This window comes from Bombina bombina, chromosome 2 (assembly GCF_027579735.1).
Source record: "Bombina bombina isolate aBomBom1 chromosome 2, aBomBom1.pri, whole genome shotgun sequence".
Lineage (NCBI taxonomy): Eukaryota > Metazoa > Chordata > Amphibia > Anura > Bombinatoridae > Bombina > Bombina bombina.
In genome coordinates this window covers 1,185,165,826-1,185,178,081 of record NC_069500.1, presented here as the reverse complement: position 1 = coordinate 1,185,178,081, position 12,256 = coordinate 1,185,165,826, and the positions used below count along the sequence as shown (strand labels likewise).

The 12,256-nt window shown below is 36.9% G+C and overlaps 1 protein-coding gene across 1 annotated transcript in view; it reads left to right on the top strand.

The window, feature by feature from the left end:
- LOC128647469 (EF-hand calcium-binding domain-containing protein 6-like) overlaps nt 1–12,256 on the top strand; it is a 299,277-nt gene that overhangs the window by 192,677 nt on the left and 94,344 nt on the right. Inside the window, exons 14-15 of the mRNA XM_053700255.1 lie at nt 5,929–6,053; nt 9,044–9,287. Of these exons, the coding sequence (XP_053556230.1) occupies nt 5,929–6,053; nt 9,044–9,287 (369 nt within the window). The remainder of the gene's footprint in view (nt 1–5,928; nt 6,054–9,043; nt 9,288–12,256) is intronic.

The following is a 12,256-nucleotide window of genomic DNA, read 5'->3' as shown; positions in this document are numbered from 1 at the left end:
AGGGGATTCTTAATTTCACATATAAAGAAAAACTGAGGTTGGTTTGAGTTTGTTTTTTCCTTTTTTTCATATATGCAGCATTATAGTAAGACTATATTATATTACTGATATATTCAATTGCCAACTTGTATTTTAATACATGCCCTTTAACCATGTATCTTGCAAAGTTACGTGTATCAATGACCTTGTTGATTACAAAAAAAAAAAAAAAGTTAACAATTTTTTTTTATTTGATCGCATTTGCCGGTGAAATGGTGACATGAAATATACCAAAATGGGCCTAGATCAATACTTTGGGTTGTCTACTAAAAAAATATATACATGTAAAGGGTTATTCAGGGATTTCTGACAAATATCAGTGTTACAATGTAACTTTCGCTAATTTTGAAAAAAAAAAATGCTTTAGAAATAGCAAAGTACTACTTGTACTTATTGCCCTATAACTTGCAAGAGAACAAAACAAATTTGATAATAGAAGTAAAGTGAAAAATTTGTGTAAAATGTTGTTCTCTATCCAATCCATTTAATTTTGACTTTATTGTCCCTTTAAATTACATGGAAAGTGAAAAATTAAATAATAAATGTGTATTGCACTGCTTTATTGCTATGCTTAACATTTTGGCCCTGATATTCAAAACCTCTCTGCTCAGGTGAAATTCTATAAAATGATCCTCCAGCACGGCAAGATCCCGGGTGAAATATTCAAAAGGCAGATTTTGCTTTGCTTCTCCAAAGGGGCATTCCCTGCATTTCTGTATGTGAAGGAGAGACAAGCCCAGCGCAATATAGCACTGCATGACAGTTCTGCTGAATTTACACTTTGTGCTTTGTATTTAATATCACTTTACAGTTTACATTTTATTATATTTAAACTTTGCACTTTCTGTGCAAAGCTTAAATGTTATAATACTGAAAGGACTTAATATACTATAATACTTAAGGACTTAATATACTATAATACTGAAAGTGTAAAGCACAAAGTGTAAGTGTAACAAAACTCTCATATCATGCAGTGCTTGTCTCTCCTTCATATATAGGAATAAGAGAGATATTGCAGTGCTGGAGAGTTCCACCCTTTTTCTTTTTAATTATTCAGTGAGTTCAGCCTCTGTGAAGACTGAACTGCAATTTCTCTCTAATCTGCAGAACCTTTGAATATCAGGGCCTTTGTGTGAACTTAAAGGGACACTGAGCCCATTTTTTTTTCTTTTGTGATTCAGATAGAGCACGCAATTTGAAGGAACTTTCTAATTTACTCCTATTATCAAATTTTTTTTATTCTCTTGGTATCTTTATTTAAAAGCAAGAATGTAAGTTTAGATGCCAGCCCATTTTTGGTGAACAACCTGGGTTGTTCTTGCTGATTGGTGGATAAATTCACCCTCCAATAAACAAGTGCTGTACATGGTTCTGAACCAAAAATTGCATGGCTCCTTAGCTTAGATGCATTCTTTTTCAAATAAAGATAGCAAGAGAACGAAGAAAAATTGATAATAGGAGTTAATTAGAAGGTTGCTTAACCCCTTAAGGACAAGGCCATTTTTCAATTTCTTTCCCTTAAGGACCAGGGCTATTTTAAAATTTTTTGCGGTGTTTGTGTTTAGCTGTAATTTTCCTCTTACTCGTTTACTGTAACCACACATATTATATATCGTTTTTCTCGCCATTAAATGGAATTTCTAAGGATACCATTATTTTCATCATATCTTATAATTTACTATAAAAAAATAGAAAATATGAGAAAAAAAATAGAAAAAAACACACTTTTTCTAACTTTTACCCCCAAAATCTGTTACATATCTACAACCACCAAAAAACACCCATGCTAAATAGTTTCAAAATTTTGTCCTGAGTTTAGAAATACCCAATGTTTACATGTTCTTTGCTTTTTTTTTCCAAGTTATAGGGCAATAAATACAAATAGCACTTTGCTATTTCCAAACCACTTTTTTTCAAAATTAGCGCTAGTTACATTGTGACACTGATATCTTTCAGGAATCCCTGAATATCCATTGACATGTATATATTTTTTTTTAGAAGACATTCCAAAGTATTGATCTAGGCCCATTTTGGTATATTTCATGCCACCATTTCACCGCCAAATGCGATCAAATAAAAAAAATTGTTCACTTTTTCACAAACTTTAGGTTTCTCACTAAAATTATTTACAAACAGTTTGTGCAATTATGGCATAAATGGTTGTATATGCTTTCCTGGGATCCCCTTTGTTTAGAAATAGCAGACATATATGGCTTTGGCATTACTTTTTGGTAATTAGAAGGCCGCTAAATGCCACTGCGCACCACATGTGTATTATGCCCAGCAGTGAAGGGGCTAATTAGCTAGCTTGTAGGGAGCTTGCAGGGTTAATTTTAGCTTTAGTGTAGTGTAGTAGACAACCCAAAGTATTGATCTAGGTCCATTTTGGTATATTTCATGCCACCATTTTACCGCCAAATGCGATCAAATAAAAAAAAGTTAACTTTTTCACTAACTTTAGGTTTCTCACTGAAATGATTTTCAAACAGCTTGTGCAATTATGGCACAAATAGTTGTAAATGCTTCTCTGGAATCCCCTTTGTTCAGAAATAGCAGACATATATGGCTTTAGCGTTTCTTTTTGGTAATTAGAAGGCCGCTAAATGCTGCTGCGCTCCACACTTGTATTATGCCCAGCAATGAAGGGGTTAATTAGGTAGCTTGTATGGAGCTTGAAGGGTTAATTTTAGCTTTAGTGTAGAGATCAGCCTCCCACCTGACACATTTCTACCCCCTGATCCCTCCCAAGCAGCTCTCTTCCCACTCCACAAATGTCCCCGCCATCTTAAGTACTGGCAGAAAGTCTGCCAGCATAAAAAAAAAGAGTTTGTGTTTGTTTTTTTGTTTTTTATTTTTTACATTTATATATTTTCTGCAGTGTAGGATCCCCCCTTACCACCCAACTCCCCTGAGCCCCCCTAAACAGCTCTCTATCCCTACCCCCTCTCACTATTTGGTGCCATTTTGGGTACTGGCAGCTGTCTGCCAGTACCCACTTTTCAAAAATAATGCTATTTTTTTTTTTTTTTTTTTAATGTTATCTCTGTTGTAGATGGCCCCCCACTCCCTCCCCTCCCCTCCTCCCCCTGATCCCTTTTTCAAATCTTATTTCCCACTCCCACCCCCCTGCTCTCACAAACACCTCCCACTCCCACCGACAGCACAATACCCAAACACTGAAACAGTGCTGATTGCGGGGACGTGCGCGTGCACACGTGCGCGCGCACGTTCCCCCTGCCCCCGTGCGCGCTCCCACACACACACCGGGCACTAATGCTACCAAAGGACACCAGCGATGGGCCGCCCACCCACCTCCCAGCGCTGCTCCCACCCACCAACGATCGGCACCATCGCTGGCCGATGCCACATTGGTGCCCTCTCTGCATTGGTGTGCCAGAAAAGGTATTGCAGTGATGCCTCAATATCGAGGCATCACGGCAATACCTTGAAAGCAGCTGGAAGCGATCAGGATCGCTTCCAGCTGCTTTAAACTCCTATGTCGTACAGGGTACGTCTCTGGTCTTTAAAGACCAGATTGTGCAAGACGTACCCTGTACGACATGAGTCGTTAAGGGGTTAAAATTGCATGCTCTATCTGAATCATGAAAGAAAAAAATTTGGGTTCAGTGTCCCTTTAACCCCTTAAGGACCAAGGACGTGCCAGGAACATCCTACAAAAAAACACCCATAACGACCAAGGATTGCTTCCAGCCGCTTTTATGGTATTGCAGTGATGCCTCTTTATTGAGGCATCCTGCAATACCATTTTTTTACAAACCGATGCAGAGAGAGCCACTCTATGGTCCTCTCTGCACCGGTAGCGATGGTGACGAACAATCATCGTTGGTGGGTGGGAGCATTGGCGGGTGGGCGGCCCATCGCTACCCGGCATCTGGTTCCTCTATGTGCAATGTGCATGCCGGGTGCCGGGAGCATGCGGGGGGGGCCTGCGGGGGGCGTGCGCGTGCAGCAACCACTGACCATCAATGAAACTTAATTAATAGGAAGGAGGGAGAGTGAGGGAGGGGGAAAAATAGGGATCAAAGGATCTGGGAGGGGGAGAGGGAGGGCGGTTTTGAGGGGGGGGCTGCTACACTGCCGAAAAAATAAATTTATTTAAAAAATAAAATAAAAAAAACTGCCAGTAACCAAGATGGTGGCAGATAGGCAGCAGGTGGAGGGTTAGAGAGCTGTTTAGGGGAGATCAGGGAGGTTGGGGGCTTAGGGGGATCCATCAGAGCTACATAATTATTATAATTTTTTTTTAAAAAAAAGCCTTTAATTTTAGTACTAGCAGAATTTCTAAGTAAGAAGAAAATTACAGTTAAACACAAACACTGCAGAAATGTAAAAATAGCCTTGTTCCCAAACGGACAGAAAATGGAAAAGTGCTGTAGTCAATAAGGTGTTAAAAGGACATAATATCTTAACAGTGATGCAGCATAACTGTAAAAAACTGACAAGAAAATATCATATGAACATCTCCATGTGAAAAATGAAGATATTTTACCTAAAAATTTCTTCAGCTTACAAGTGTAAGTGCTCTGGTAATAGTTATACTTCAGCTACTGTCCTGCTGCATGTTGAAAAAAAAAAACATCTGCCAATCAGCCTCATCAGTGCAGAGGTCATGCTATGCTTTGCTGTGATCTCATGAGATTTCACTGAAATCTTGTGAGGTTTAATAGTAAGCTTCCTTAAAGGGGCATTAAACACTTGAAGATGGTAATATAAAGTGATAAATCATATATAGTGTATATAAAAAACTCTGCAATATACTTTCATAATTTAGTTTGTCCACTTTTCCTGTAATTCCATTCTGAAATTGTGAGTTTTTCAGTTAGTTAGAAATGGAAGTGCAGGACACTGTTATATTCCACGCATCCATTGGCTGCACAATCTAGTGACCTATTTATAACTGTCTCTAATTGGCCAATGCAGAGAAGGTAGCCTAAGTTACAACATGGCAGTTCCCATTGTTTTATAGACACTTGGGGCTCCATTTATTAAGCAGCGGATGCTGCTTTGGAGCCCCATCATTTCAGGTCCGTCTGAAATAGAAGTTAAGAAGCAGCGGTCATAAGACTGAAATCATCCCGATCCAATCGCGATGATTGATGGCCCCTGCTAGCGGCCGATTGGCCGCCAGTGAGCAGGGGGTGGCAATGCACAAGCATTTCAACAGAAAGCGAGGTTGAATCATGTCCGCTCGCCTTTTAATAAATCTGCACCTAAAACTTTACACTTATTTTGTTAATATTTAAACAGCTAATGAAACTTAAAATACATCTACATGTTGTTCTCAGAAAAAAAATTTCTTTGACTGCATCATTCTATCTTGCATTTATTTTTGTGTTTAATGTCCCTTTAAACTGAATGACTGTGCTTGCACATGCCAGATGCACACTCCTTTGCAAGTCCTGGGACTATTATTATGTTTGGCCACTCTTTACAATGGGGTGTAACTACTTAGGATATTTTGAGGTAAAAATCCTTTTTTTACATAGAGATGTTAAGGTAATTATTTCTAGTCACCTTTTAACAGCTATGCTGCATCACTTTCAAGGGCTTCAACATTTTGGTATCATGTCCCTTTAATTTTGAATTTATAGTGCCTTTAAAACCAATTGCAAACCAATTGCATGGAACATTAAGCACATACATGACTTATAATAGAATTTTCACACTGTTACTGGTTGGAAAACTTTGAGGAAAAAATTATAAATACTAACATAAATATATAACACACATGTGTCATGATGCACATCCTAAATAGTTCATAATACAATACTGCTTGAGTTTACTTTGCTATATCTGAAAGCAAATTACAGTTTTGCAAAATCCACTGTCAAATTAGAAGCCTAATTATGTTTCATTTGTCCTTTTAAGTTGTTCAAGATCATAAAAAAGCTCATTCATAACAACTATCCTGCAGTGGAGAAGGCGTTTGAAGAACTTGATGACATGAATTCAAGGAGGCTCACACAGGAGAATATGTACCTCCTCTTAAAACAGTATGTGTGCATTTTCTTATATTTTCCTTAGAGTGTAAAGATGTATTACTTAGGGCTGCAATGGTACAGAATTATTATATTCCCTAACCTGTACGGCAAATTAACCAAATTGAGTTTTTTTCCTTTGAGTCACATGTGCTCACACTGTGCCAGATTACAAGTGGCACCCTAAGCAATGTTATGCCTGCCCGAACTTGCGCGCATATTACAAGTTGAAAATAAACGCATTCGCTCAAGCACAAAAAAATATAGTGCACAGCAGGTTTGTGCAACTGAAGACCAAGGGGTAGTGGATCATGTTCGCCCGACATCGCTAAATTCCGACAGCATACACTGTCGGCATTTAACATTGCTCAAGCATTTCGGCCGCTAGCAGAGGGTGTCAATCATCCCGATGATTGCTGTCCACCACCTCAGAGGTAGCAGATGAGTTAAGGAGCAGCGGTCTTATGACAACTGCTTCTTAACTTAAGTTTCAGGCAGACCTGAAACTTCAGGGGTAGATTGCAGCATCCGCTGCTTGATAAATCTACCCCCTAGTGTAAAATGTAAAAGCTAAAATAAAGTATGCACCAAACACAACATAAATACATTAAAATAAAGTGCTACACTCATATATACACAATCTGATAAATAAAAATTGTTAGTATAAATATTAATAAAAATGTTATATAAGGCTTAAAATGTATCTGGTATATGACAAGGTGTTTGAATGGAAAGGGCTATATATATATTTCTAAATATGTGTATGTATGTGTGCATTCCAATGTTCTTCACAAAATGTTCTTTTTATTTTTAAATATATATTTCTATATATATATATATATTATACCTGTATATATATATATATATATATATATATATATATATATATATATATATATATATATGTAGAGGTATATGATTTCACAAAGAAACATACATTTGAAAAATAAAAAATAAATTTTCTCCTATGTGAAGAACATTGGAATGCAAAATATGCATAACTACCTTTGGGTTTAGCGCTCTAGGTCTACAGCGGCATCGGGTTAGCGCCCGAGCGATAAGATTTTTTTTTTTTAAAGCCTGCTCCATTGAAGTCTATGGGGAGAAAAGGTTAGCATGGTCTTGTAATATGACCAGCATAGAGAATTCATCAGGTTATTTTACTGAGCACTATATTGTAAATTAACTGTCTTTCCTTGACATAAAGAATAGTAGTGAACTCCCCTTAAGGGGATACCGTTCTTAAAGGGACAGTCAACACCAGAATTTTTGTTGTTTTAAAAGATAGATAATCCCTTAATTACCAATTCTCCAGTTTTGCATAACCAACACAGTTATAATTATACATGTTTTACCTCTGTACTTACCTTGTATCTAAGCCTCAGCAGACTTCGCCCTTATTTCAGTTCTTTTGACAGACTTGCATTTTAGCCAATCCATGGTAAATTCACATGCATGAGTTCAATGTTATCTATATGAAACACATGAACTAATGCCCTCTAGTGGTGAAAAACTATGAAAATGCATTTAGATTAAAGGCGGCCTTCAAGGTCTAAGAAAGTAGCATATGAACCTGCTAGGTTTAGCTTTCAACTAAGAATACCAAGAGTACAAAGCAAAATTGCTGATAAAAGTAAATTAGAAAGTTGTTTAAAATGACATGCCCTATTTGAAACATGAAAGTTTTTTGGGGACTTGACTGTCCCTTTAAGGTAAAAATTATCTTTAAGCAATTCCTGAGGGGCTTTGTAATACTGACGAGGCATTTTGTAGAATCTCACCAGGTCAGAGAGCTTTAGAGAGAATTAGGAAATCTTGGCCTGTTTTTTCCTCTTAAAGGGACCTAATACTTACATTTCTTTATTGTCCATATGAAAGAACAGCATTTAAACATGAAAACATGTTAAGTAAAAGATGTTCAAATTTAAACTGAAATTAATACATCAGCATCAGTTGTGGACCTTCCCTTAACGCTCATTGGCTCACAGGTATTTCATAGGACATCAAGCGATGTAGATTATCAGGAAGTGCCTATTAGCCAAGTTTTAGTATTAGTTGTATTAGTTTCAGTTTCAATTTAAACAGATTTTACCTCACTTTTTTATTACAGAACCCTCCCAAACCTTTATACGTATAACTGCAAAATCAACATAATAAAAGAACAATAAAATAACACTTAGGGCATGATGATCTAAAGTTCTACGCTCTTGCGTCAGTACTGTCAGGTTCTTTAAAAAAAATTGTAAAGGCAAATTTTAGCTTGAAAGCTGTTCATTTGACTATGCAGTGTTCTGGATGTGAAAAAGAGACACATGCTTTATAATATAATCCTAAAAAATAACAAAAAACAAAGATTTTGCATTTTCTACCCATGCTGGCAAAGTTTTATAAAATTCATGGGTAGTAGATATTTTTTCAGACAAATTTCAATGTAACATCTAGTTTCCCTGCCCCCTGTAACATGTGACAGCAATTAGCCATTCACAAAATCCCTATACATATACACTGTGAGCTTTTGCACAATCCCACAAAGAGCTTGTAATATATGGGAAAGTTTGTTTATGTTCGTTTTTTGTTTTTAAATTCCATACTCTGTCTGATTCATGCAAGTTTTTTTTTTTTCTTTTTTACTTGTGTCCCAGAGTTTTCCATCTTCAGTCCTCAGACTCACTAACAGGCAAGATTTCCAGGATATCCGAACTGAAGCACAGGCAAAATAATAAAATGATCTTTAATGGTAATCCTGAAAATCTCTGTTAGAGAGGTCTGGTGATGGCTGATTTGAAAACCCCTGCCCTATAGCTTTTCATAAGGATGATAGAAAAATGCTTGAGTTTAGTGCTCCTTTAGGAACAAAGGTTGATAAATTCACCTGTATTGATAAGGGCAGGTGGTACACAATGTGGCTTTATCATCTTGATTTTATAGACTCTAATAGTTTAGTGACCCTTTATATTGCTGCTAGTTTAATCGGTTTCATTATATATTTTTTTCCCTTTTAAAAGGTTTGACATCCACCCCACAATTACTAGAGGAGAAATCCGCCGGGTTTGGGATACATTTATTACAAACCAAGATAAAACTCTGGATTATTTGGAATTTGTGAGGCATTTTGGCTACTCACCGAAATCTGCATGTTTCCCTAATGCAAAGATAAGCCCACCAAAGAAAGGAGATGGCGATTTTAAGATTCGATCTAAAAAGTTAAACTGCGACTCTGATATACTTGTTGATAGTGTCCGAGCAAAGGTAATTACAATAACCAGTAGTAGTCTGATTTTATTTAGATTGCAATATATATATAGAACAATTTATATTTTACTCTAAACTGCATAGATTGGAATGTCACCATTAATTGGTTAAGGTCTATAAAAGGAAATTATAGATGTGGCCTAGCACCATGTAGAAGTTGTTCATATACCAAAAAAAGCTTAACGTTCATCTTTACCCAAACAAACATAACATATCCTATTACACATAGAATGGATTGCAGATCTACACATATTATATACTTCATTACATGTAAACAATGTTTACAACAGTATACTGGTATCACAACACACCCCTTAAAAGATTGTATTAGAGAACATCTCAACTCAATAGAGGAAGAAATACCTAGTACTCCAGTAGCCAAACATTTTCATTCACACGAACAAAGATTATCAAATTTCTTCTTTACAGCCATAGAACATATAGAAAAAGATCCATTAAGAGGTGATCGAACCAAGAGACTTCTCAAGAGAGAAGTATATTGGATCTTCACACTACAAACTAGAACCCTCAAAGGAATCAATAAAAGACATGATGACAACTTATTTATAGAGTGATCTCTATGGATCTCTACGCCAAAAATTAATTGTTCCTTTTAGGTTATGCCGCAATTCAGATTAGCAAAGATATCAAACACCAATTAAAAAAAGGTAAAAAAAACCTAACACTCAACCCCGACGATCCACTTACAGCGAGAAGTCTTCATACAGGTGGCGAGGTCTTCATCCATCCAAGCGGTGTCTTCTATCTTCATCCAGGCAGCGTCTTCTATCTTCATCCCGGCGGCGCGGAGTGGGTCCATTCTTGAAGACATCCGGTGCGGAGCATCCTCCGTTCACCGCCATACACTGAATCTTTAATGCAAGGGAGCCTTTTCAAAATGGCGTCCCTTGCATTCCTATTGGCTGATTTGATTTTTGAAATTCAAATCAGCCAATAGGATGAGAGCTACTGAAATCCTATTGGCTATTCAAATCAGGCAATAGAATTTCAGTAGCTCTCATCCTGTTGGCTGATTTGAACAGCCAATAGGATTTCAGTAGCTCTCATCCTATTGGCTAATTTGAATTTCAAAAATCAAATCAGCCAATAGGAATGCAAGGGACACCATTTTGAAAAGGCTCCCTTGCATTAAAGATTCAGTGTACTTCGGTGACCATATGAAGAGGATGCTCCGCGCTGGATGTCTTCAAGGATAGACCCGCTCCGCGCCGTCGGGATGAAGATAGAAGACTCCGCTGGGATGAAGATAGAAGATGCCGCCTGGATGAAGATAGAAGACGCCGCCTGGATGAAGACTTCTCGCCGCCTGGATGTCCGGACTTCAGAAACTGTAAGTGGATCGTCGGGGGTAAGTTTTTTTGGGTGGGTTTTTAGATTAGGGTTTGGGCTTTATTAAAAGAGCTAAATGCCCTTTAAGGGCAATGCAAAAGAGCTAAATAGCTAAATTTGCACATACAAATGCCCTTCTCAGGGCAATGGGTATCTTAAGTTTTTGTTAAAGTTAGGTTTTTGTATTTTGGGAGGTTGGTTGGGTGATGGGTTTTACTGTTGGGGGGTCTTTGTATTTTTTTACAGGTAAAAGAGCTGATTTCTTTAGGCCAATGCCCTACAAAAGGCCCTTTTAAGGGCTATTGGTAGCTTATTGTAGGTTAGGGTTTTTTATTTTAATTTTAATTTTTATTTTTATAGGACTATTAGATTAGGTGTAATTGTTTTTATTTTGGATAATTTCATTTGTTATTTTTTGTAATTTAGTGTTTATTATTTTTTGTAATTTAGTGTTTGTTATTTTTTGTAATTTAGTAATTTATTTTTTTTTAATTTTAGAATTATTTTTTTAGTAGTGTTAGTTTTTTTTTAATGTGTAATTTAGTTTATTTAATTGGTAGTTATTTTAATTTTAGTATAATAGTTATGTTAGGTTAATTGTTAGTTTAAACTTATTTTTTTTCAATTTCACAGGTAAGTTTTTATTTATTTTAAGATAGGGATATTGTAATTTTAATTTAAAGTTAGGGGGTTAATAGTTTAGTTTGTTTTTTTGCGATGTGGGGGGCTGGCGGTTTAGGGGTTAATAGGTTTATTTAGTGGTGGTGATGTGGGAGGCCAGAGGTTTAGGGGTTAATAACTTCATTATAGTGGTGGCGATGTCAAGGAGTGGCGGAATAGAGGTTAATAACTTTTATTAGTGGCTGCGATGTTGGGAACAGCAGATTAGGGGTTAATAAGTTTTAAATAGTGTTTGCAATGCGGGAGGGCGGCGGAATAGGGGTTAATAGGTAGTTTATGGGTGTTAGTGTACTTTGTAACGTTTTAGTTATGAGTTTTGTATACAAATAACAATAAGGGTAGATGGCGCTAAAAAGCAATTGGGTAAGTAATAGTGGTATATAGTGAGGGATAATTCTCAAAACTCTCTTCTAAATTTAGACTATATCTAGATAGTCACAATTTTCAACAAACTGATTCCCACTCTGAGAAGATCAAAAAGAATGGACAGTACAAACAAGGAATAGGTTTAGACCACTTAATGAGACAAGAGAAGAAGAAATTCCATTAACTAAGCAAGAATTGGCTTTTTTAGGCCAGAGCCCCCCAAAAGAGGGGCCGTCTCTAAATGCAAAGAACCAAAAATCAGAGTCAAAAATATCAAGGGCCTCCTCCCTCTCTTATACCATCTTCTATTTCATACCCCATATCATCCACCCTTGATTGTTTGGTAAGTCACGGTAGTTTAAAATCCTCTCCCCCCCCCTTTTAAAGTACTCTGAATTCTGTCTTCAGAGGCTATCAAGGCGGTTATCTCTTTTATATACCGCACAACTTTGTTTTGTTCTGTGACATTAGGTTATGACCCTTAGCTGAGGTTCCTATTGTGATATCTGTGCTCTCTTTTCTCTTCTCCTTCCTTTTCTCTTCTTTGTCTCTTCTTCTCTCTTTGCCCC